The following is a 26,972-nucleotide window of genomic DNA, read 5'->3' as shown; positions in this document are numbered from 1 at the left end:
GCGGCCTGCACCGTGGGGTGGCGGAACGATTACTGCACTGTAAAATTCCCGAGTTGGACAGAAATTGACATGGTACTGAAAGCATCAGGTTGCGGGCACACTGACTAGCCTAAGAAAATGGTACCAAGCCGCGAATCTAAAGGGCTTCGCAGACTTGGGGAATTAAGGAGCAATCACTACAGAGAGTAGAATGCAGGGCGAGGGTGATAGAAGACTGATTCGATAACGGGCCTGAGGCTTGCGGACTCGGCGTGACCTTATAGACCTGGGCAGCGGCCATCTGGGAAGGGAAGACAGGGTGGCATGGAGCTTTAGTGCCCAAGTGTAGGGGTCTCCATCAGGAAGGGAGAGGGACAAGAGACCTCTTGTCTGTCAGTCCAGTGCAAAAGCAGGGAAGCTGGTAAATATGCCATGAGGGTGTCCAGTGACCGTTGGGCTCCAGGACTTCTTTAAAATGCAGCTGCCTCATTTGGGTCCCTCGTCCGCCTGTAGCCTGGCTGAGGGGCTTAGAATCGAACTGAAAAGCTCAGGAGTAGCCCAGAAAGCGGTCGTTAAACCCACGCAGGGAAGCAGAGGTCCTGATTCTTAGAAGGGCCCCAGCGAGCGCTAAGCTGCTGTCTTGGTGGGTTTGCCCCCTGCACAGGGGAGGGTGATGAACAGGTGAGGCCGGGCCTCTGACAGCGGCAGGAAGTGGCCGTTGACAGGAAAGAGACACAAATACATCAAAGACAGAAGCAGAAAATTAGGTTGCAAAGACACCAGCCGGGCAGTGGCAAAGCCCTCACCCAGGGCCTCCAGGTCAAAGCACATGGAGTGTTGTCTGTCCGCTGGAAATCCTTGTCGTTTACTTGGAAACTTCAGTAAGTCACACAGTGGAATCTGCATTCAGATACGGTGAACCCACTGGCCCGGTGGAAGCTCCGAGGCGAACAAGCAGGCCAGAGGTAGGTGAGTATAAGATGTAACTTGTTGGTAGTCACAGTTTTAGTGAGAGATGATGATTCACATCCAGCCCACCTGTTTACACTGCACAGCTCGGTGGGTTTCAGCTAGCAGATAGTATTCACTATCTAGTTGCCGAACATTTTCATCACCCCAAAACAAACCTGTATCTGCTAGCCAAGTGCTCCCCAGCTCCCCAGCCCCTGGCCGCCACTAAGCTCTTTCCTGTCTCTCTGGGCAGTTCGAGTGGATGGGTCATGCAGTATACGGTCCTTTGTTTTTAACCAGGAAAAATTACTTTGGCAGCTAATAAGCCAAAAGAATAATAGATTCCACAAGCTCGTGTGGCCTTTTTTTTCCCCCCAACCCTGTTGTTTCGATATAGTCTAAAAATACACATCCTGTTCGCAGAACTTCAAATTGGGTCATGTCCCCCATTTCCCTCTTTAGAGACCTCCGTTCTTCCCAGCATCAGAATTAACATTATTCAGACATGTCTCCCTTTTTAGTTCACACACACAGTAATCTGCTGCACACACCTCTTCACTGTGATTTTTAAAAAACGTGTCCTCATTCCATCTTAGCAGTGATTCCGCAGCTGTGCAGTAGATCTGCTTTATTGCTCTTTACAGCTGAGTGCTAATTCCATTGTCTGCATACATCCTGATGCCTGTCACGAGTTCCCCCATTCCTCACTTGGGACATACTGTGGCGCGTACTCTTAAGCACGGTCCCGCAGCACTGGACTGTGACTGCATCTTGTGTGCATTTGCAAACAGGATCTATTCCTAGAAGGGCAGTTGCCAAGTCCTCTAGGGCGAGAGCCATTTTGGTTTGCATGGACAGGGACAAAATTGGGTGTTTGGAAAAGATAGACCAGTTGACCGTCCCAAGTATGAATGCCGGTGACTTTCTGCCCAGGCCTGCGGCCACAGCAGTTGAGCAGACACTTTTCTTACTTTATAAACCACGTAGTGACGGTACGGTATCTTTTCCTGGTAATTCCAGTTGCTGTGGACAAGGTCCGGCACCCTCTCCGGCCTGTGGCATTTCCATGAGGCCCTGGTCATGCCTTTGCCTATTGTCATATTGGCTGGAGGCCTTCTCCTTTGGATCATTAGGAGTTTTTTGTGTTATTGTTGTTGTTGTTGTTGTTTTAAGATTTATTTATTTGACAGAGTATAAGCAGGGGGAGCGGCAGGGAGAGGGAGACGCAGATGTCTGCCCAGCAGGGAGCCCGACGCGGGGCTCGATCCCAGGACCCCTGGGATCATGACCCAAGCCAAAGGCAGCTGTTTTATCGACTGAGCCCCCCAGGCGCCCCAGATCGTAAAGAGTTCTTTGCAGGCAGGAGGTTGCACCTTTGTTTCCTGTGGGTGTAGTACAGGTACTTGGCCAAGTTTTTCCATTTCTTCTCATTGTGTATTTTTATGCTCTGCAGGACTTCTAGAACATTTCTTCTGTCATTTATCTCTTCATGTTCCGGCTTCTGGGCTTAGGAAGGATTCACCCATCTCTCACTTTTTCTTCTCCCATGATTTCATATATTTCAAGACAAATTGCCTTTTTCCTTTTTAATGTTCCAATTTTTCTTCCATCTGATAGTTGTTTTGGAGTAGAGCGAAGAAGAATCCAGCCCTTTCTCCCCCCGGCTATCTAGTTGTTCCAAAACTATTTATTAAATAATCCATCTTTTCTCTTTTGATTTGAAACACCATCTTACATACCAAATTCCCCCATCTACTTGCCAACCCTTGCTTTTTTTTTTTTTTTTAAGTTTTATTTATTTTGTGGGGGCGGGGGAGAGGGAGGGGAGGGGCAGAGGAAGACAGAAGAGAATTCCAAGCAGACTCCCCGCTGAGCCAGGACCCTGAGATCATGACCTGAGCCGAAACCAAGAGTCAGAGGCTTAACCAAGTGAGCCACCCAGGTGCCCCAACCCTTGATTTTAAAAATGCACAATCACCTGACCAGCGCTGAGATGCTATTTTTTTCAGATCCCCTTCAAGGCTGTCCCACTCAACCACCCCTGCTCCCTCTGCCAGCAAAGTCAAGATTTTTAGGACCGTCTATTTTCGATTTTATGGCCACCTCCTTTCCTTTTCCCCAAAGTTTCTGCTGCACATCATTATCTTCTTCCTATTCTGGAGTAAGCTGTTCCCCAACCGACACAACCGCCACACAGGTACCACAGTGATACATGCAGTTGACATCAATGGCATCTTTGTTCCATGCAAAAAAAAAAAAAAAAAGTCATCTCATCAAAGAAAATAGGTATCTGACCAATTGGAACCTACTGCCTTTATAAAAGCTTTGAAGCTTGATTGTTGCAGGTAAAAATATTGCCACCAGAGGTCACTCTTGGGTAGTCTTTGAAGCTCAATTGGGTTGCCCGCTCAAGGAAAAGTAACCCTTAGAAGGAAGCTCACCCGACACTCGACACCGTCAGTATGAACGCGAAACTGGTGTGGGAAGTTGGTGAAACTAATTCAGATTTAACTTTTATTGTTTTTCTCCTGGAAAGAATGTAAACACATGTTTAGAAAAAATGGAAATGAAACTATATGTCTTGTTCTAGCTTTTTCCGTGTGAGACTTTTGTGTGATACATTGTCTCAACAATCATTTGCTAGGAATATACCTATTAAGTCTCGTGTGCTGGAAAAGAAGAGTTGTAGCCAGATGCCCAGGGCTCACTGATAATGTCTGGCCTGCCACTCTCTCTTTCTGTTGCCAGCCCAGCCCTTTCTGAGTAGGTGACTTTTGAGCATTTGCCGTGAATGAGTAGAGACACTCAACGTTTTACAAGTCCCAAGGCCTCCGGTGCAGTGAAGCCCGTTTTCCTACGCCCTGTGTTACGTGGATTTGTGAGCCGGGACTTTTGTCCCCACTGGCTGCGCCACAAACTGAGCAAGTCATAGTTTCTACGTTAACTTGATTTAAATTGTGTTGGTGATTTCTTTTTTCTTACTGATTTTTCACATACACTGTATTTTCATGCTGTTAAGCATAGGGCTCTTTCCTTATGCTTCTTTTTTAAGTTTTTATTTAAATTCCAGGTAGTTAACATGCAGTGTAATACTAGTTTTAAGATGGACAATATGGTGATTCAGCACGTGCCCGTGATTTTTTTAAAAAGTCCACACAAACACTTAACAGATGGTGTATCCATTTCTCATTCAGTGGTTTTATCCAGTGGTCCAGGCACCTGGCATTCATCACCAGCTGCCACGAATGCAAGGCCACATCAGCACGTCTCTCCCCATGGCGCGCTTACTGTGCAGCCCAGGCCAGGCCTGGCTTTACAAGTGAGACCTGATGACCTCCTTACCTTGATTGTGGTTGGTTAACTGCCTTCCTAAAATACCACTGTATAACGACAGGAGCTTTCTTCATGTTGACGGGATTTTACATGTCTATCTGTGTCTTCGAGCAGGGTCACATCAATTGCAGACAGGCTGAATGTGGAATTTGCCTTGATTCACAAAGAGAGGAAGAAAGCAAACGAAGTGGACCGGATGGTTCTGGTGGGCGACGTGAAGGACCGCGTGGCTATCCTTGTGGACGACATGGCTGACACGTGTGGTACCATCTGCCACGCCGCGGACAAGTATGAGGGATGGTTTGGGCAAGTGTGAGGGCATCTCATTAAGAAAGGAGAAATGTCAGCTTCTGAAAAATTGGGCTTGTTTTTCCTAATTATCACTGATTGCTTGGTGGTAGGCCTTTCAGACCAAAGGATGGTCTAGGCGCATTTCTTTTTTCTTGGTTAGAAAAGACCCCATGGGCCTTTATGGCCTGGTTTTCATTTTCAAGGATGAGCTTTCAGTGTATTTAAAATAAAGGGTCAGAGAAGGTGCGCCCCCTAAAACTGAGGACAGAAGAGAAGAGACCATCTTGCAGGCTCCCTTGAGGCTTTTCTTCCTTCTGTTCGGCCTTCCCTCGAGCCACCTCAGCCCCTGGCTCCTCCCGAAGGATTGAGAGCCAGGCTGTCGGGAGTGGGAGCCGCCACCCAGCCCGGCTGTGGCCGGCCTGATTTGAGACGTGCTGAGGACAGACGGTGCACAATGGGTTTCAAAGACAGTATGAAACAAAAAATGCAAACTATGTCAGTAATCGTTCTACGCTGAATATAGCTCAAAATGATGGTAGTCTGGCTTTATTAGTTTAACCCCGTGGTTCTCAACCAAGGGCTGTTTTGCTCCCCGGGAGACATTCGACGGTATCTGGAGACCTCTTCAGTTGTCACAAGTGAGGGGGAGGGGAAGGGTGTTGCTAGTGGAGAGGCCAGGGATGCTGCTCAGCAAAGAATTAGTAGGCCCAAGGCCATGGTTGATAATCCCTATTTCATGGAATACAAAGAGTTTTGCCAATACATACCTTAAAAGATTCTTCTTTAGGCTAATAAATGTGAGTGGAATTGGTTTTCAGTTTTTCTTTATGGAACACACTTTTTGCTTTCTAATTCACACTAAGGGGAGAATATTTCAAGGATATGGGCGTACGCTTCTTGTTTTTGTTTTCTCTTGTATAGGCTGCTCTCAGCCGGAGCCACCAAAGTTTATGCTATCCTTACACACGGGATCTTCTCGGGGCCAGCCATTTCCAGAATAAATAATGCTGCCTTTGAGGCCGTTGTTGTCACAAATACCATTCCGCAAGAGGACAAAATGAGACACTGTCCCAAGATTCAGGTACTTCTACACGGCAGGCAGAACCAAGTAGCGAGGAACCTCCCTCCAGTCCCGAAAAATAGCCCTGAGTCTTCTGTGTGTGACTGTTGCCAAGGGCGAGCTGGGGGAGAGCGTGGCTTCTCATAACGAAGGGTGTGACTCACGCTAGGTCTGAGAAAGCCTGGGGCCGGAGGAGGTCAGAGTTAGAAACAGTAAGCCAATCAAACCACACTAGAAAAGTAGTTAAAAACAGGCTGGGCTAAAGCTAAAGAGAATTACCATATGACCCAGGAAGTCCACCTCGGGCTGTGTACCCCCAGACTTGAAAACGGGTGTGTAAAAAAAACCTTGCTATTTGCAGTAGCCAAAAGGTGGAAACAGCCGGATGTCCATGCACAGGTGAGTAGACAACCAAGGTGTGTGGTTCAGCCAGTGGACTATTACTCACCCTTGGAAAGGAAGGATACTCTGACATAGGCGACAATATGGAGGACCTTGAAAACATGATGCTAAGCGAAAGCAGCCAGACGCAGAAGGACAGACGTTGTATGATCCCACTTCTCTGAGGGGCCCAGAGTAATCCAGTCGAGAGACGGAAACTGGAGTGGTCGCCAGGGGCTGGGGGGCAGGGATGGGGAGCTGGTGCTTAACGCAGACAGAGTTGCTGGCTGGGATGATGAAAACGTTTTGGAAACGGGCAACAGCGATGGCCACACAGCATTGAGAATGCAGTTAATGCCACTGAATTGTGTGGTTAAGAAGGCGATTTTTGCATTGTATATATTTTACCACAGTTTTTTAAAAACGGAGGGGAAAAAACCCACAGGCCATGGTAAGGATCTTTAGAGCTTTGCCCCTTCCTGCCCTGCCTGCCTTGGGAGGCCACTAGAGGATTGCTGATAATCACCTTATACCCACCGCCCTGAACTGTGTCAAAGGGATTTGCGTCCCCGTTTTGGCTGTATGTCGCAGTGAACCTTGGCGAGTCATTTCCTCGCTAAAAGCCTCCATTCTCACCAGTAGAGCGCGAAGGTGGAGCCGGGTGACCCGCTTCATGATTTCTAATCCATCCAACAGCGACGAGGTTCATGGTGGCACAAGGGGGCGAGCATTTGAAAATGGTCCAAACAGCTTTGCACAGTAGTTGAGGGTCCGCAGACTACAGCCCCCAGGCCCAGTCTGGCCCACCAGCTGGTTTTGTACGTGAAGTCTTGTTGGCACATAGCCACATTCATTCGTTGACGTGTCTGTGGTTGGTCTCAGGCTACAAGGACGGAGTTGAGTCTGGCCTGCAAAGCCGGGAACAAACTCTTGGGCCCTTCACAGGAAAGCTAGTTTGCTGACCCCTGAGTGACATGATCGCAGATGTGCCCCTAAGTGACGCAGTCACTGCGTTTTTGGAAAGCAAGAGAGACCTTCCATGTCGTGATTGAGTAAAATTAAACCAGACACCCCAAGAAAAGGAGATTTCTGGCTCATAGGGACCCTGAAAAGCCTTTGAGTGTCCGCACTGAAAGTCTCACTTCCCCGATCCCATGCGTGTTTGTGATTCGAAGACAGAAAAGGGGTGTGGGAGGTTCTAGAGCCCGCACGTCTCTGTGTGCTGGAGAAACCGTTCCTGGGCTCTCTGGCTTCTACGTTTTTCATTAAATACGACTGAGGTGTGCCCCACTGTCCTCTCCCCCTTTTCTTTCGGCCTTCAGGTTATCGACATCTCGATGATCTTGGCAGAGGCGATCCGAAGAACACACAACGGTGAATCTGTGTCCTACCTGTTCAGCCACGTGCCGCTCTAGACCCCAGACGGGGAGTGTGGGGCCAGCCTGCTCTGACTGCTCGCTTGTGTGCGCTCACCTGACTTCTTAGCTCTAGGACTCAGCGATTCTAGGATAATGCAAAAGCATCCGATCTTTGTATCCTCCAAGATGCATTGTTTCCCCCTTCTCAAGCTCAAGACCATTTATTTCCAGTTTTGGGGGGGCGGGTGGTGGTTATTTGATCTTTGTAAGTGAACTGTCGTTAATGAGATAGGTTTCGTCATCCTGACTGGTTCTGACAGGTGACCCTTTTCTTTGTTTTGCCAGTACTTTGAGGCCACAACTTTCAAGTATGGAATTCTGCAGAAGTTCATAGATGATATGTTTCAAGGTTGCCAAAGGTGACTTCAGATTAAAGCCTTTTGTGTAAATAATGATAATGCCTATGGACATTTGGGTAAAACCCTGTATACAGAATTAGCCTTTTGCTTCCGAGTGAACCTTAGAAAATTTATAATACCCCGAGTCTGGTTTTATTTTACTTTTTTCTTTTTAGCAACCAGGATTCAAATAAACCATTGTGGGTTTGGGGCCTAATTTGACCAAATTTTATGCAGCCTAAGATGGCCACTGACACATTTACTTTCTGATAAACGTGAGACCTATCCGAGGCAATCAGTATTTTTTTTTTTTTATTGTCACTTCTGGAAAACACATAACTATATCACTTACCTGAAATGTCGTGTTCTAAAATTCCAAAATTATGTTCAGCAATAGATCTGATTGAAGAAGTGTCAAGATAGACCCTGCAGGATCACCGGGGCCACTCACGCTGTGCTCTGGCCATCCTGGGCGCCTCCTGGCCCGCCATCGTGTTTTATGGCCTCTTGTTAGCGCTAGCTTTTACTTTGCCTTTTTTCCAATAATTTCACGTTGTGGGTTTCCACCAAAACAAAGACTCCCCTAAGTCCCCTCAGATTTACTAGTCTGTTCATTGTTTTTGACATAATAAAAAGGTGAATTTTTGTGAGTACCACCAAATGCATATTTAAATATTACCTCCTTTGTTTTAATATTCTTTTGCCTTTTGTAATCAGAAGTAGCAAGTCTGTTAGACTACTGATGATTTTAACTAAAGCCGTTCCATGAAAAATGTGGGTAAGCAAGGCTACAGAGAAAGTACAAATAAGTAAGCCTTCATTGTTTTGTGAAGATAATGTTCAAATGGTGGCCCAAGAGCGATCGTGGAGGCAAAGCTTGCTTTATCCACACATGGCCCTCGACAGCATCCCCCTCGGTGAGGTGCCTCCCGGCCTGTGGCAAAAGGCAAGCGTCGAGTCCCTGTGAGTTTTGCTGTATGCACATGGGTGCATAACCGAATGAATTCTTCAGCCCTGAGGAGAATTTGCCTGCATAGCCAGAGCCTGGGGGTAGTAACAGCCCCTCCCTTCTGCTGAATCTTAAAACTTGGGAAATTGTCTGATCTAAATTTTGCAGGTGGCAAAACCAAATCTTTTAAGTCGTTAACAAACTTGAACCACAATCTTTAAGGTTTCAAACTTCACCACGGCAGAGGCTGAAGTTAAAAAGTATCGTGTGGGTCATTGCAGAGACTAGCATTTTCCTGTTCCTTAAAATGGTTTTTGAGAAAGACAATGGTATTTTAGCCTGGTAGAGTCAGCTGTGCAATGTGGATTGACTCTATCTAGGAAGAGTTGACTTGAGATGATGTAAAGAGCCTACTTAGATGTATGTAATTTTTAGTTTTGATAAGTGAGGGATATCTATTTCTTGGGATTTCAGTGCATAGACCAATGAAAATGTAGTTACAAACATGCACAGGTAGACAGCCTCGGCTTACAAGCGTAGACACCGGGCCTTGACTGAAAAAAGTTGATTTAAATGTAGTCATTTGATTTAACATAATCATTTCCTCTTAAGATTGAGACTAAGAGAGCTAGTTTCAAAATAATCTTCAGCTAAAAATTTGCATTATCATAGTTACAAACACACACAGGTTAGACAGCCTCGGCATACAAGCGTAGACAGCTTGACATGACTGAAAAAGTTGATTTAAATGTATCATTTCCTCTTAAGGTTGAGTCTAAGAGAGCTAGTTTCAAAGATAATCTTTAGATAAAAATTTGCATTATCATTATTAACAGCTGATTCTCTCTTTTAGCCTCACTTTTTGTTTTCAAGTGTTCTGTTAGGTTGACTAATTTGACTAGACTTGGCCATACACAGTGGCAGTGTAGACCTCAACTGTGTGATGGTTTCAGTTGAAGAAAGATGAAGGTGGCCTCAGGAGTGGCCCAATCCCAGAACTTCCATAGCCTGAGCTGCTTGTGTGCAAACATTAAGCGAAACCACCAAATGTCTCATTTCTGTCCAGCTCTGCTGAATGGGGGCTGGACTCGACGTGTATCGAGCTGAAAAGGAGAGCCACAGAAATACACATACACCAAAGCTGCTCATCCTCCAACTGAAAGTGTATTCAGCAACTTGCAGATAACTCCTATTAGAACCTGCCTTTGTTTAGATGCCCACTAGATTCGGGAATGTATCATTTGCAGTGCTTGTATTGGTTTAGAATATAGGATTTTAAGATCGTCCAACACTGTACTAAAACATTTCAATAAAATCATGCTACTTCTTTCTATTACATTGCGGAGTGCTGCGTTTTGAAGGAGTCAGTGTGTTTTGATGGGGTTCCTGAACATGTTTGCTACTTCATGATTCTAGCCCGGCATATAGAATTACAGAGAAGGCAGAAGTTAATTGAAGTCAGCTCTTCTCCTTTGTGAAGGTATTTCCTTCGGGACTGACCAGCAGTCTCCTTGTCCCAAAGTGTAACAGTTGTGCCACATGAGATATCCAAGTTGATAATTCTAGATGTTGCCTATAAAATTGCAAATGGCACAGTGCACTTAACACGTTAAAGTAGTAATGTTCAATGTCCGTATATTGGAGCAGACCAAACCTCAGTGGAGGTCCCATTGAGGCTTTTCATCTGCTTTGATTTCAGAAGCACCAAGAAGAGTGTCCTGCTCTCATAAAGCAGCTACCTCTTCAGTGATGCTTTAAGTTACTCTTGTGGGACAAAGTAAATTTATAATTACGTTCTCCCGCTAAAGCTCGGCTTTCAAGTGTGGCTAGTGCCGAGAGGGGCAGCATTTTGTCTCAAAAGTTTGAGTAAAATACAAAGAACTAAAACAGCCTGCCAGAGAAGATCACAGCTTAAGACATAACATGATGGAATGTACTAGAAGGGAGGAAGAAAATTAAGGAGAGCTGGAATCCAAAAACTTCAACTTCACAATTACACCTCATAATGCTGTCACCCCTCTTCAGAAGTGCTTCATTTCATCTCCGCAGATCCTAGCAAATCTACCGGCTGACCTACAGGGTGGACAGGCTAAGTGTCAGAAGGGAAATACTAAGGGGTTCGGAGGATCGAATCGGGCTGCGGAGATCAGAAAGGGCTTTGTGAAGGGACTGCCATTATAGATGATAATTCGTGGCAGAATTTTCCAGAACCAGATGGCTGTATTCCAGCAGTGACTGAAGCAGGACAGCATAGGGCATTTGGTACGTGATGCGTTTGAGTGAGGATGGCCAGTGACGATGGCAGCTAAGGGCTGAAGCATGTCACCATATTGTTCAGATATATTGTGTGGAGAGGTAAACAGAATCCCTCCTTTTTACTCCAAATCTTCACCTTGCTGATTTATTTCCCTGTAGCCCAGGAACACGCCCCTCCACCTCCCTGCCCTCGCTTTCCAGAGCTGCGTTCTGAATTGGTTTGCTTTACTGTAGTCTCTGAACTCTTGTTTTCCCCTCTGAGAGCAAAGCGCATGACGCTCAGGAGCAGACTTCATCACTTAGTACAGTTAAACAACAACAGAAACTCTTTGGGAGTGTTGCTTCACCTTTCGGGCCTCAGTTTCCAGAGATGAGAAATGGGGTAATAGTACTTCTGTCCGGAGGTGGTGAGGACTGAATGAGATCTCCGTACAGGGCTTAGAACTGAGCGTTCTGTACACTAATTTCACCTTTTAGAGCGGGCATCTTAAATCTTCCCTTCGAAGGAATGTAAGTAGATGTGAAGCAGCAAGATTTTCATGGATTTTCTAGATATTAAGCCGTGTGCCTGTGTGGTCTAGTCACAAGCACCACCCCTCACCCAAGGGCACGTTGTCCTGGCGTGTGACCGTCTGTCCACGGCAGCGTTTGGTGGCAACAAATGGTTGCGTGTTGAAAATATTTCCAGTGGCTGTAGAAGTGATGGGGAAGAATTGGCTATGGTAACAGAGACCGTGATCAAGGCCATTCACAGCAACCCGATTCGATTCTCCTTCCCAGCATAAAGCCAACCAAAAAGTGGTGCCCAATATAAACAGTAAGGGCAGTTGATACTTTTTTTTTCCCCCCAGCTGAGGATTCATTGGCATAAATGCCACCAAAAGAGAATGTCAGTTACGGAAAACACATTTCATGTTGTGCTCTCCCCAGCCCAGGCCCCTAGGACCCCTTCTGAAGGAGGGAAGGAGAGGAGGGGGTGCCCCCAGGCCCATGCAGCGCCAGCCCTGCCGGGGTGGGAGAAGCCGGTGCCCCCTTGGCACGTCCAGTAGTCGGTGGAGCAGGACAGCTCACACAGCTGGCCCGTGAAGTCCGTGTCGTCATTATTCTCGGCACTGGGCCGTATGCCAATGGTGCCAAAGATCTCGCCCGTCTTCGCTGTCAGGTGGTCCTCCGCGCAGAACATAGCCCGCTTCAGGTGCGTGTCAGGGCGGGGGGCTCGGAGCTGGTGGAGAAGCCGGTGCTCTTGCTACAGCAGGTGTCCTCGATGTTGAAGTAGGCCACCGGTGCATGCACGTCGTCATTCCGCATCTTGCAGCAGAAGAGGGAGGTGAAGGTCGGGTCTTCCACCTTGACCATGTAGATGTCCACCTCCTTTATGAGGCAGGCGTTGGTGAGCAGCTACATGGGGTCCATGTAGCCCACATCCACCAGGGGGTCCCTGATGGCCACATCTTTGATGCAAGACACATGAAAGCCATATACATTCTCCCACCAGTGGCTCTTGTCATCTTTGTACCGCCAGTCTTCAGTGGCTCTCACGTACCGTGTGGCTCGGTCTAGGAAGATGAGGCCATCAGGTGCCAACCACTTGTCACGGGCATAGAGCACGGTGTTGAGCATTGACCCGTTGGAGAGGCAGTAGCCCATCCACTCGCTGATGCTGAGGTCTACGTTCTCCACGGACGCTCCACCTCCTTCACCTTCCCCTTGATGATGGTCACCACGTGGTCTAACTTGTTGGCTTCGGCAATCTTCACCGTATAATCAGAGATACTGGAACACTTGATCCCAGTGACCTTGTGGGCTCCAGCCTTGGCAGCCAACATACAGAGGATCCCTGTGCCTGAGCCCACATCCGGCACCACCTTGTCCTTGAAGAGATGCGGGTTGTGAAACCTGGGAGTTTTGGTACCTGAGGGCTCGCACCTTATCTTTCAGCATCTCCTCGTGAATGCCGAAGTGAGCACAGGAATAAAGTAGTCATCTTTGGACGTTGTGTCCTCGGCCTCGGGCTTCTCGCTGCTTTCTGCCTGGCCACGGGAGACCTCCATGATGCAGTTCGTGGCCTCCGCTGCCACCATCCTCACCCGCCCCCACTCCTCGCCGTCGCCCCCCCCCCCCCGCCCCTGCCCCGGTTTACACTGTTCTAATGGCAGAGTCCCACGGTCAAAAGAAAAACCAGCAGAAATCATTTTACATTTTCTTTTATTTTTCCATTTACATTTTAAAAGAGCGATAAAAAGAGACTGGGAGAGCGAAAGATGGCATGCCGTGGACAGTGTCCTAAATCAGGAGTGTGGCAACCTAGAGTCTGGTTCCTGATATACCACTAGCAAGCTGTGTGACCTTGGGAAAATGTCTACACCACTCTGAGTCTGAGTATCTCTGCAAAACTGAGAGGGTGGATGATTGCTGAAGTGCCCTTTAATAGGGGGTTTTAATAGTCTTCATAGGCTATGCTATCTAGTCTAGATTCGGTGGGAATAGCTAGTAACTAAAGGTTGTGGTTCCAAAGAGGCCAAGATGGTTACGTCCCCATCAGGTGAACCACTTCTGTTGTCTGGCCGGGAACTTTCTCAATTTTAGCACCGGAAGCCCCGCGTTCCAGGAAGCCCCTCAGTCCTGAGCAAACCAGCATGCTTGGTCACCCTCATTCTGTCTTCTAAGGTAGATGGTTCTGGATCCCCGGTGCCTGCCTCAGCCAAAAAAAAAAAAAAAAATCGGGCGCCTGGGTGGCTCAGTTGGTTAAGCGACTGCCTTCGGCTCAGGTCATGATCCTGGAGTCCCGGGATCGAGTCCCACGTCGGGCTCCCTGCTCAGCGGGGGATCTGCTTCTCCCTCTGACCCTCTTCCCTCTCGTGCTCTCTGTCTCTCATTCTCTCTCTCAAATAAATAAATAAAATCTTTAAAAAAAAAAAAAAACCTTGTCAAGTAACTGTAGAAGCCGAAGGGCTGTAGTCACGAATAAAGGAGGAAAAAGGGAGGCACTTTTAGAAAATGCACTTGAGACCCGGCAAGACTGCCAGTCCTTGGCACAGCTGCCCTCGGTGCCGTAAGTGGTCTTCAGAAACCCCGGGGCAGGCTGTCCCGAAGAACGTTCACTGATGGGCATGGCCCTTCTGAGCATTGAGGAGGGGTCATGGATCTGTGAGCACTTGGCCCTCCGTGTCTGAGGATGTATAATTCTCTGATTTGCCCTAGACAAGGGAGCATGAAATCCAGTACCTCCTTACATTGACGCCAAGACTATGAACCACAGAAAAAAATTGAGGACTCGAGCTGAATTCGTGTCACTCTTTAAAACCATCAGGTTGATTCCCCGGGGGGCACATTTTGATGTATATTTGCTGTACAATGAACTCAGGAAGTGCCACTGACAGGTACTCACCTGAGGGACCAAGAAACAAACCCTAAATTTCTTCAAGCCCCACAATATCCTCTGTTTAGGACCTGGGCTACTGAGCAGTCTCCAAGTATTGAAAAGGGGACAGACCCCTGTCCTCAGCAATGTGCATTCATTTCCCCCACTGACTGCATTCAGAGCCCTCAAAGGGCAACACTGGGTGAAGACAAAATTCACAGACAACATCCTATGAATTAAAGAGCGGGCGGAGAAAAACCAGATGGCACAAGAAGACTAGTTTTTGATGAGTCACTAATTCCTTCCGAATTTGCATCTGTGCAGTCATGAACGACCCTGGTCATTTGAAGCTGTTCTGTTATATGCACACAAGTTAGGCACTGTAATCGGTCTGAGAAATGCCACTTGCTTCCATGGACTTTGATTGGATGTGATCATTTATTGGGGGCCAGGGCCGCCACAGCGGTGGGTGGTCAGAAAGAGCTGATCACAATGCTTTCTCCCTCTCCCCGCTCTCTGCTATATCCTGCTTTGGTTTTGTGTGCGTTTGATGGTGTAAAAAAAAAAAAAAAAAATCTGAAATCAGAATCATTTCTATCTTGAGCTTACCGAGGCAGTCACACTCAGCATTAAATGTAAAATAGAACAAAAGTGCACCTGTTTAAAAAGTGCCAGCACATCTCTTCCAGGTTAAAAACCTGCTTTAAGTTGCTTTATTGTTTTAATAGCCATTTCTGCTGCGCTACCGATGTTAAGCACTTTTTCCTACATTTACTAGCTTCTTCTGTTTATCACATATTTTCCCCAGAGCCAGTTTTATCCCCAAGAAATGTCTCAGGGTCCCTGATGGAGGCATTTCAGAGTGGGGGCAGGGAAGGCCTGAGGTGAGGAAGGAAAACAGGGGGAGGAGGGGAGTTGCTGAGGGAAAGGGAGGGAAGCTGGATGAGCTAATGAGGACCAGCCTTTCCCTGGGCTCAGATGCCTCTCCCCGGGGACAGATCCCCTCTGCTCCCTCTTCTTTGTCCCTCTGGCCATTTTCTTTTGGTTCCCCCGCCCCAGGAGAATTGTGTCAGGGTTTCTCAACCTCAGCACTATTGGTGTTTTGGGCTGGGTCATCCTTTGCCGTGGGGGCTGCCCTGTGAGCTCTAGGAGATTTTGCAGCCTCCCTGGCCTCTACAGAAGAGACGTAGGTAGTAATGCCTCCCCCCAACCCCCCACCACACACACACATATGTAACAACGAAAAACATGTCTGCAGACATTGCCACATTTTCCCCGGGAGGCGGGGTGGGGGGGCAAACTTGCTTCTGGTCGAGAACCACTGATGGATTCTAACCAGGACCTTCTTCCTTGATCCTCTTTCCTGACATTCATTCAGGTCAGAATTCCAGAGTAGATCCATCCTGGCTTCTGGACCAATTTCAAGTGAAAAAAGCATTCTGGAACAAAGTGAAGAAGGCAATGGCGATCATCAACCACTGAAAAAAATTAAGCGGCATTGTTTTGGTAGGACTTGAAATTAATACCGAAATAATGACATTATCCTTTTGATGCAGGGCTACACACACTGATCCCTACATCTGGCAGGAGTTGGGTGAGATTTGAGTAGGTCACTAAGTTATTTGTTTTCTCAGTTTCCTCTAGGAATGGTTCCAGCCTCAGAGTGGGTCATGAGGTGTGGGGTTTTTTTGGTTTCGTTTTAATCACGAAACTGATTAAAACAGCAACCGTCAAAGAGGTGACTGAATTTTAGTCTGACTTCAGGTGACCTCTGGAGAGCAGAGTTTTCGGTGCACTGGGCAGGTGGCAGGTTTCCTGGCCCTTTGGTGATTTTTCACCCTGCTGTGAGAAGCCAGCGCGAAGACTAATGGTGATGCCCAAGGCCATCGAACTCCTGGGCGCTGAAATGGCCAAAGTCTTCCGTGCTCAAACCATAGACTCCATCACCTCTCTTGTCAAATGTCATGGAATTGATTGGATTTTGGAGTGTGATGGAACATTCGAGACCAAATGAGTCCCCTCTCATTTTACAGGTGAGGAAACTAAGTTAAGGCTCAAAGGGATGAAGTGACTGGCTCAGTAAGGCCACACAGTTCCTTAGAGGAAACAGGACCTCTTGCTGCTTCAACCAGAGATGTTTGCTGGAACCCAGGCAACCTCTGATGACTAACCACTGTATCATGAAGGTGCACTTTATCATTAAGCCTCAGGGCAGTGAGGAAAAGCACAAAATGTGCTGTGCTAACTTCCATCAACCTGAATGCTTGCTCCTGTAGATTTGGTTGTTCACCTTCTTTCTTCCAGAAAGTGCCAATTGCACTCCCACCATTGCCTGGTCCTTTTTCAGCGTCATACCAACATGGGGAGATTCAAAATAACAGCACTGGGTCGTGGATGGTTCTCAGATAATGGTAATTTTGTAGGACAGTGGTTCTCAAAGTTTGGTCCTGGATGAGCAGCATCTGCATCACTGGGGAACTTAGGAAAAAGGCAAATTCTCAGACCCCATCCAGCCGGATTGTATCGGGAACTCTGAGTATGGGGGTGTGGCATGCACGGGGAGGAGGGGCAGCCGCAGGGTTCCGTACACCAAGGTTTGAGAACTACTCTGCAAGGCGAAGTTTTCTAGTATAGTAGTTGGCAAACTTGGGTGCACATTGGAACCACCTAAGGAGCTTCCAAAAAATACTGGTTAAAATGAAATTGATTTAAAAAAATTTGTAGCTGTGTGTGGTGGGGGAGGTTACGTAGACTTATTGTGGTGATCATTTCTCAATATATACAGATATCAAATCATCACGTTGTAACACCTAAAACTAATATAATGTTATATGTCAATTATATCTCAATTTAAAAAACAATGAAATTGGGGCGCCTGGGTGTCGCTGTTGGTTAAACGTCTGCCTTCGGCTCAGCTCATGATCCCAGGGTCCTGGGGTCGAGCCCTGCGTCCGGCTCCCTGCTCAGTGGGGCGTCCGCTTCTCCCTCTGCCTCTGCCACTCCCCCTGCTTGTGCTCTCTCTCTCTCTCTCTCTCTGACAAATAAATAAATATTTTTAAACAACAACAACAACAAAAACAATGAAATTGTTGCCTGGCCCTTGCCAAGGTGGTGATCGCTGTGTGTCATGTAGGAGAAGATCCTTTCCTGCTTTAATAAAAATGCCTCTGACTCTGGTAAGTTATAGTCACATTTCATTGTGCATAATTGTAACTATTGTATTCAACCCAAAAGTTAGGCCTGCTTTGTGGACATTTGGAGAGAATAATGGTTTTCAACTTATTTGACCATTCAAATGTACCTAGAATAGAAGTTTCTGATATTTGTGTTCATTTAACTATCATTGCCAGATACTTAGTTGCTTGGGGTATTTGAGTTGTTTCTAATGCTTTTATTTTATTTACTTTTTAATTTTTTTTTAAGATTTATTTATTTATTATGAGAGAGAGAGAGAGAGAGAGAGAGCACATGAGACGGGGGATGGTCCGAGGGAGAAGCAGACTCCCTGCCGAGCAGGGAGCCCGATGTGGGACTCGATCCCGGGACTCCAGGATCATGACCTGAGCCAAAGGCAGTCGCCCAACCAACTGAGCCACCCAGGCGCCCCTTACTTTTTAAATTTTTTTTAAGATTTTATTTTATTTGAAAAAGCATGAGAGAGAGAGAGCATGGGTGAGGGGGAAGGGACAGAGGGAGGAGAGGGAGAAGCAGGCTTCCCGCAGAGCTGGGAGCCCGATGCGGGGCCCGACCCCAGGACCCCGAGACCATGACCTGAGCCGAAGGCAGACGCTTAACGACTGAGCCACCAGGTGCCCCTCTAATGCTTTGATTTTATGAAGAAAAAAAGACAATGCTGGTTTTTTAGGAACACAAAGTATAAGATAATGCTCTTATATTAATATTCCATTGGTGCAAATATAGTTATTACCAAAAAATATTAAGACAAATATTACTTAATCATTTGTAATAAGGGGTTCAACACACACTGCTTAATATCTAAGTAATTTCCAATGGTTTTATTAATATGAGACTCTCCTTTAATAAGTAGGAGGGAAGCTAGAACCAAGAGAAAAATTACTGAAGTTTTATTTGACACCATTTTTTTCAGTATCATTGGTTAGGTAAAGAACAATAAAAAGTCAATGAAATCATGGTTACTTTTTCAAATCTGAATTCTGTAGGGCAGGCCGCAGGCTGGAAAGTCAAGCAGGATTTCTATGTTACAGTCTTAGGGCGGAATTCCTAGTCCTGTGGGAAATCAGTTTTTGCTTTTAAGGCCTTCAACTAATTTGGTGAGGCCCACCCACGCACGTTATCAAGGGCAATCTCCTTTGCTTAAAGTTAACTGATTATGTAAAGGTTAATCACATCCACCAAATACCGTCACAGCAACATCTCAAGTGTTGTGAATGATGGTGCTTCTAACTCAACGGAATCATCAACAGGGTGAAGGAATGTGTGCTTGTGAGTTAACGTTTTTTATGAGATAGTCTTGTCCCTCAAATCCCAAGCGAGTGTCTTTCCACCGTGCCTCGCTACTAACAAATCCACTCTTGGGGCTATGGAGACCAGACGATGAGACAGCCCGCTGCTTGGAGACCATTACATCCATAAATAGTCTATTCTCTTTTTAACCACATCATCTACGCCATTATTTGCATCTGGGGCCTTTTTTCAAAGCATCCGACCCTTTGGAGTCATCTGGTGAACACTAATACTGGGGACCAGACCTCGATGCGAAGGAAGGGTTTTGTTATACGGATTTGCATATCCTGTCGAGGGCATCTTCAGAACACTTTCATTTCAAGGTGAAATGAAACTTACAGGACTAAGCAGAGAGGCACTTGGTATTTCAGTTTATGGGGTGAGGGGAGAGAAGCAAAAGACAAGGTTAATGATGATACTGGGGCTTGACAATGGATTCTGTAGGCTGTGTTCTGCTTCCGCCTCCCACAGAGAGCTGGCTCACGGTATCTGCAAATTTCTAACAAAGAATATTATTTGAAAACGGTCATGGCTGTATCTAACTGAAGGGGTTAAAAGTTCAGACTCGTTATAAAAATACCATGATGCTTGCCATTAAAGTCCTCTCTTCCTTTCATCAAGCAGACCCTGACAGCCAGCATCTGCGAGTGGGAACAGCAGAAATCGGGGAATGGGAGATGGGGTTAATACCTACCCCTTGCTCGCGTGCTCACCCAAATTAAGCAACTCACAAAGAGAAACATAAGACGTCATACTTCCCCGTGCTGGGGACTCAGCATTCGGTGGACTGGAGCAATTTGTGTAAAGGGACTTAATTTAGGTTCCCATCAGCTTTAGGAGAGGATGCATGATGCGAAGTTTCTGCGGAACTACTCTGGTGTCCGTGTTGGAGTCAAATGGCAGGATAGGGACTGCCACGTGGGGCTTCTGTCCCCAGCTGAGTGCTTGCTCAGCTGCCGCGCTGGATGTCAGCTTTCAATGGCAGAGACCTAATCCCGGGAGTTTTGCAATGTTTAAGTCGCTAGATTAAAAATATGACACTAAACCAGGGCTGCCAGATAAAAATCCAGGATACCCAATTAAATTTGAATTTCAGATAAACAAGAAATAATTGTTTAGTATAAGCCTGTGCCAATTTGCTACATTTAGCAGCCCTGCACGACACCTTAACAACCCACCAAGGGCCATGCCTGATCCTCTTTATTTCCACCGAAAAGGAAAAAAGAAATACAGTCAGGCTTAGAAAACCAAGTACGAGGCATCCAGCCAATGAGAGGCCTGTTCTCACGGGAGAACTTGAAGCAGTCTATCTTCAACATCCAGTAATTTCTCTTGAGCTAACGAAGCCGCAGGGGACTGGGCCGAAAACGTGGCCATCTCTGTGTCGTCACTCAGCCTGCGGGGTAGCTGACAATGAACTCTTCAGCAGAAGGTCCTTCATAGTTCAAGGTTAGTCGTTGCACTACTGCTTGTAATAGCGAAGCTCTGGAACAAGCCACATGTCCATCGATAGAGAGATGGTTAGACAACTTGGGGAATATCCAGAAGCGGAGGATGCTGCCTATACATCCTCAGGGGTCTGGCGTAGAAGAACTCTGAATGGAAAAAGCAAGAGGGGAACAAAGTATTTGCTAACAAAGTGTACTGTGACCCAACCCAAATTTGGCTGGTCTTCATCCCGAAAGGCCATCACTCAAGAGACCAGTTTTGACCGGCAGGGAATAGGAGCTTTATTCAGGAGGCCAGCCACCTGGGGAGAAGGCAGGCTCTTGTTCGAAGGCCAACTCCGAGGTTTCTGCCTGGCCCAGGGGTTTTGAAAGGGGTTCAGGGTGGCTCACCAGCGCAGCGAGTGCAGTGGCCTGCAACGTTTCCTGATGCCGGGCCGACTGGATGGTGCCAGCTACAAACCTTACGTTGGTGCTCGGGCTGGAGCCGGGGGCGTCCGGTTTCTGTTTCGTGACGTGCGGGAGGACTCGGTTCTTTCTGCAAAGGAGGGCAAGGTCTACAGATACACCAAGGGAGGTTAGGAAAATCCTTTGTGTGACCTAGAAAAAGAAAAACATTTTGCTAAAAAAGTAGCTAGGCTAATCAGAAAGCCAAGGCCGCTTCCGACAGACCGGCTGGCTTCTGGGGCCTGGGAAAGTCTGGTCCTTCACTCCCCGAGGCCAGTGGTCTGCAGATATAAAGAAACTTGGGGAAGACGAGTAAGGATAAACCACAGACAATGACTCCTTGTGGAGATGGGGGTAGGGGTGGGATGGAAGTGGGTGGATGGTGAGTGAGGAGAGCGGACCATCTTTCCCTCCGTACCCATCTGTGCATGGGTGTCTGTGGGTATTGTACAGAAGAGACAACAGAGCAGGCTGCAGGCTGCTCTCCTCAGAAAGCTTTGAAGGTTGGCCTTTGGAATCTGGGGACTGGGATTTCTAGTAGTTTCTCACCATTCCCAGAACTGATAAGAGTGACTCACTGCAACTCAACTGTTTTTGTAAACACTATGATGTACGTCGAACACCAGCTGTCAGTCCGGGAGCCTGGAATTTTGGCACATGCTAGGTAGAGGGTGCCTACGTGACCAGTCCCCCACAAAAAACCCTGGGTGCTTCGTCTCTAAAATGAGTTTCCCTGGTAGACAACATTTTACATGTGTCTTGTCAACTGGTTGCTGGGGGAATTAAGTGCTTCCTGTGGGCCTCCCCTGGGAGAAGATTCTGGAAGCTTATGCCTGGCTTCCTCTGGTCATTGCCCCATACACCTTTTCTCTTTACTGATTTTGGTTTGTGTCCTTTCACTATAAAGAATCATAGCTGTGGGTAAACTATAGGCTGAGTCCCATGGACCTTCAAACCTGGGGGTGGTCTTGGGGACCCCAAGCACAATTTCTCCCCCTCTATTTATAAAAGTTCTATACCATATAAATGTATACTATTAAAATACAAAACAGAAGTCCTTTATATATATATATATATAATTTTTTTTAAGATTTCATTTATTTATTTGACAGAGAGAGAGGCAGCGAGAGAGGGAACACAAGCAGGGGGAGTGGGAGAGGGAGAAGCAGGGAGCCCGATGTGGGACTCGATCCCAGGACCCTGGGATCATGACCTGAGCCGAAGGCAGACGCTTAACGACTGAGCCACCCAGGCACCCTCTTGTAGCTTTTAAATGGCAGTGTTCTTTTTGTTTGTTTGTTTTTGTAAAAAAAAACAAAACAAAACAACTTTTTTCCAGCTTTTACACCTTAATGTTTCAAAATCTTAGGGCTTTGTTCCAGAAGAATTTGTCCCTCTTTGTATATATGAAACCGTCCAGCACATAACTGGAAATATAGGTCTGCCATTCAGGAGAACATTTTTGTCACAGAGCTTAAAGTTACCTTTGGGGGTGACATCCGTTAAAAAAAATGTTTTGGGCGCCTGGGTGGCTCAGATGGTTAAGCGTCTGCCTTTGGCTCAGGTGGTGGTCTCAGGGTCCTGGGATCGAGTCCCGCATCGGGCTCCCTGCTCCTTGGGAGCCTGCTTCTCCCTCTGCTTCTCTCTCTCTCTCTCTCTCTGTCTCTCCCTCCCTCTGTCTGTCATGAATAAATAAATAAAATCTTTAAAAAAATGTTTTGCATAAAGAAAGTGTAAAAAGTTTACAGAGACATAACCAAACTCACTGTGTGAACACTTGAGCATCTCCTGAATCAGGGGAAAAAAAAAAAAGCTAATAAAAGATGGTTTGGGGACACACTGGAGACGTGAATATAGAATCAACATGAGATAGGATTATGGGATTATTGTTAACTCTTTGTTGTCATCCTTATTTTAGGAGATACAGGCTTACGTGCTTAGGGTAAAATATCATGTTGTTCGCAACTTTCAAATGATTAAGAAAACAAATACAGGGGCGCCTGGGTGGCTCAGTCGTTAAGCGTCTGCCTTCGGCTCAGGTCATGGTCCAGGGTCCTGGGATCGAGCCCCGCATCGGGCTCCCTGCTCCGCGGGAAGCCTGCTTCTCCCTCTCCCTCTGCCTGCTGCTCCCCCTGCTTGTGCTCTCTCTCTGGCAAATAAATGAACAAATAAAATCTTAAAAAAAAAAACAAATACATACATATATATCCACAAACAAAGAGAGAAAACCAACGGGGCTCACTCTTAACTTTTGCAGTCAGGCTGCAGGCCTCCAGGCTGGGTTGTGTAATTCCTTCCGCTCTTCTATAGAGTGGAAAGTTTTCAAGATCAGGTTGGGCAGAAAAAGGAAGATTTTATTTAAACAACCAGGCCACTGATATAATTGAAGTTAAAGTAGAATGACATTATCGATTATTAGAAAGTCAATAACCATTCTGCTACTGAATTCACAACATTGATTTAAGGAGGACTTAGGATCTTTTGAATAAAAAAAAAATAGGCTTTCTTTATGCTCGACTACTAGACAACTGGTACTTGACCGAACTGGTTAATTTAAGCAGCTAGTGAAACTCATCAGATGACTGGTCACTTCAATTGACTAATTTGTGTAACCATCTTCCTCTCAAGATTGACCTAACTGATTGAATTGTTCTTGTTTTCAAGATCACTTTCCTTTCTTTTTTTAAAGATTTTATTTATTTATTTGAGAGAGAGAATGAGATAGAGAGAGAGAGAGCATGAGAGGGGGGAGGGTCCGAGGGAGAAGCAGACTCCCCGCTAAGCAGAGAGCCTGATGCGGGACTCAATCCCAGGACTCCAGGATCGTGACCTGAGCCGAAGGCAGTCGCTTAACCAACTGAGCCACCCAGGCACCCTCAAGATCACTTTCATCTTTATCATCATGAAGCTTGATTTCTTCACTACCTGCTGAGGACAGGGTGCTGGGGACATCGCATTCCTAACTCTCGGGGTCTGCAGTATCATTGGGGAGCTAGGAGATACGAATCTAGGATCAATAACAAGACAAGAAAGCATAGTCAATACGCCATGTACAGAGTATCATCATTTCTCAGGATCTTACCGTATGAAACATGGATGTGTCTTTACTGATCACAAAGCCTCATCCCTCCCTGGCAGATGAGAGACTAGATTTATTTTTATGTAGTCAAATATTTCCGTGTTTCCCTTTAGACTCTGAGGTTGCTGCTGTTGGGGTTTTGTTTGTTTGCTGTTGTCTTCATATGTGGAGCGGCTTTCTCACTTTAAGATTGTAAAAATATCTCTCTATGGTTTCTTCTGGTACTTTTAACGTTCAAGGTTTTACATTAAATTTTTGAACCATTTGAAATTAATTTTGGTGTAAGAAACGAGGTAAGACTATAGCTGAATTTTTTCTAAACTTTAAGCCAGCTGCCCAACATTATTTTAATAATTTCTTTTGTCATTGATGGGACTTTAAACTAATGTCCCATATGTGCCTTTGCTTAATTCTGGTATCTCCTCTCTTTCATTGACGTGCTGGGACCGTGCCGTAGGCAATACATCATTATAATGCGTTTATAGATCTGGAAGCGAAATCCTCCCTTTGGTACTTTTCCATTTAGAAGTTACCTGGCTTGGGTGCCTGGGTGGCTCAGTTGGTTAAGCGACTGCCTTCGGCTCGGGTCATGATCCTGGAGTCCCGGGATCGAGTCCCGCATCGGGCTCCCTGCTAGGCGAGGAGCCTGCTTCTCCCTCCAACCCTACCCCCTCCCATGTACTCTCTCTCTCATTCTTACTCTCTCAAAATAAATAAATAAATCTTAAAAAAAAAAAAAAGAATAGAAGTTACCTGGCTATTCTCACATGTGGTCTTTTTTTTTTTTTAAGGATTTTATTTATTTATTTGAGAAAGAGCACAAGCGGAGGAGGATCAGAGAGAGAGGGAGAGGCCGACTCCCCGCTGAGCAGAGAGCCCCACACAGGGCTCGATCCCAGGACCCCGAGATCACGACCCGAGCCGAAGGCAGACGCTCAACCCACTAAGCCACCCAGGCGCCCCCTCACATGTGGTCTTAACCCAGTCAGATCCGGTGCCTCATTTCTATAACAAATATTTTCTCTATTAAAGGAGACAACACTGGGGACAAACTGGGCAAATTTGAATACAAAATCAACATTGAGTTATTATGGGGTTATTGTTCATTCTTGTAGGTGTCATCATTATTTTAGGAGATAACCCTAATCTTTGGGATAAACAAAAATGCTCAACTGATTTCCAAAATGCCTCCCCATTTAGAGTCAATCTGGCAAGTTACTCATGAAATCCTCTTGGTATTTGGTTGGGGTTGCACAGCATTTATAAATCATTTTAAGCAAGGTTTCCTTTTTTTACAGTGTTGTGGACTCTAGCCCTAACGGTGCCTTACTTCTCTTCATTTATTTACATCTCCTTCACCGACTCCTGGGTCCTGGCCAGCAACAGGTCGCACGCTCAAAGGAAGAAATTGATGAATTTAGCAAAGTGCCTTTTTTTTCCTACTAAAAAGTGAATTTATTTTCTAGTTACAGAAGTGGGTGCACTGAGGAAAAAATAAAACAAACAAACAAAAACACATATAAATTTGTAGATACCGTAGTAAGGAACTGACCTCGTAATCTTTTTTTATTATGTTATGTTAATCACCATACAGTACATCATTAGTTCTTGATGTAGTGTTCCATGATTCATTGTTTGCATATAACACCCAGTGCTCCATGCAGGACGTGCCCTCCTTAATACCCATCACCGGGCTAACCCATCCCCCACCCCCCTCCCCTCTAGAACCCTCAGTTTGTTTTTCAGAGTCCATCGTCTCTCATGGTTCATCTCCCCCTCCGATTTCTTTTAAAGACAGTTTGGACAGGATTCAGGGAAATCAGGAGAGTAGGGCGCTTCAGGGCAGGTCTTCACAACCCCAGGCCTCCAAAGGCAAGGGGAAGGAACAATCAGTGCAATTGGGGAAGAGTGGTCTCAAGGAGAGCATCACCTGACGAAAGCGTCATTAGAGGGTTGCAGCCCTACCCCCAGCCTTGCAAAGGGAGGGAGCCACGGGGATAAATACCCTGACCCCTTTCCACGTTGGCTAAAGCCACCAAGCAGCCTTTAGCACCAACCAGTTGATGAAGTTCATATAGCTCAGCCTCCCGGGACACGGAGCGGGATGGAAAGGCGTGCAGGGTGGACCTGGGGGCAGGTGGAAAGCCAGCAGCCCGCGAGGTAGAGCATTCTAGTCTCCTGCCTTCCTCCCTACCTCCTTCGTTCCTGAACGTTCTGTGCTGGTTTTCTTCCCAAGTAGTTCATATTTTTGTTACTGTTTTCAATGGGATCTCTTCTCCTATTGCCACTCTGGATCGGTCATTGTTTATATGTGAGACAATGACCGATTTGTACATAATGTTTGCATAGCAATTTGGTCTGATAAGAAGGTATTTGATGTTTCCTGTCTGTGTAACTATCACTTACCTGGTATGTGCGTCAATTCCAGTACTTGTAAAAAAAAAAAAATATATATATATATATATGTTTACCTCTTTTTTTTTTTTTTTTTTTTTTAGTATTTGACGAGTTAATACATACAAAGCAGTTAAAACAGTGTCTGGCTCGTAACAACCCCTCCGGAAGGGTATCTATTTTTATCGCATCTAGTCATTTTTCACCTGATCCGGGGCACCGGTGACTTTTCAGTATATTAACCCTGATCGTTATCAGCTGATCTCTCCACGCCAACCTGCATTTTTCAAATTCTCTCCAGGTCGTTGAGGTGGACTCAAGACCTTTTAAACATAACTACCGATATTTTGCCTCTCCCCGCGAAAGGACCCAATCGTCAGTGAAGAAGGGAACAGTTCTCACGAAGACCCCACTTCGAGAAGCAAGGTTTTATGTGACACCAGACTACAAGTGCAGCTGACCTCTTTTACTGAAGTGAGTCAACCAGCTGGAAGCTCTGCCACTGCTCACAAACCAAAGGGGCCCTTTCAAAAAGGGGGGTGGCAAAGACAGAGCAAGGTCAATTTAGGCCTGCCTCTTCGATATCTATAGAACCGTGGCTCTCAACCTGGGGCGCTTCGGCCCCCCAGGGGATATTTTGCAATGTCTGGAGACATCTGTGGTTGTCACAACTGGAAGGGCAGTGTTTCTGGCATTTCGTGGGGAGTGGTCAGAGATGCTGCTCAACATCTTACAAGGCGATAAAGAATTATCTCACCAAAAAGATCCATAGAGCTGAGGTTGAGAAAGTCGCCCATTAAAAAAA

General features: G+C 46.3%; 1 protein-coding gene and 1 pseudogene across 1 annotated transcript in view; one reads left to right on the top strand and one right to left on the bottom strand.

The window, feature by feature from the left end:
* The window catches only part of PRPS2 (phosphoribosyl pyrophosphate synthetase 2), a 38,102-nt gene extending 28,066 nt beyond the window's left edge, over positions 1–10,036 (top strand). The window contains exons 5-7 of the mRNA XM_027608091.1: positions 4,378–4,551; positions 5,476–5,635; positions 7,318–10,036. Coding sequence (XP_027463892.1) covers positions 4,378–4,551; positions 5,476–5,635; positions 7,318–7,410 — 427 coding nt within the window. The 3' untranslated portion in view covers positions 7,411–10,036. The remainder of the gene's footprint in view (positions 1–4,377; positions 4,552–5,475; positions 5,636–7,317) is intronic.
* A 1,830-nt stretch (positions 10,037–11,866) lies between these two features.
* On the bottom strand, positions 11,867–13,037 carry LOC113931227 (annotated as a pseudogene).
* Between the last annotated feature and the right edge of the window lie 13,935 nt (positions 13,038–26,972).

The sequence above is a fragment of the Zalophus californianus genome, chromosome X, assembly GCF_009762305.2.
Source record: "Zalophus californianus isolate mZalCal1 chromosome X, mZalCal1.pri.v2, whole genome shotgun sequence".
Classification (NCBI taxonomy): Eukaryota; Metazoa; Chordata; class Mammalia; order Carnivora; family Otariidae; genus Zalophus; species Zalophus californianus.
The sequence above is the reverse complement of the archived record's forward strand: the minus strand, read 5'-3'. Positions and strand labels throughout refer to the sequence as shown.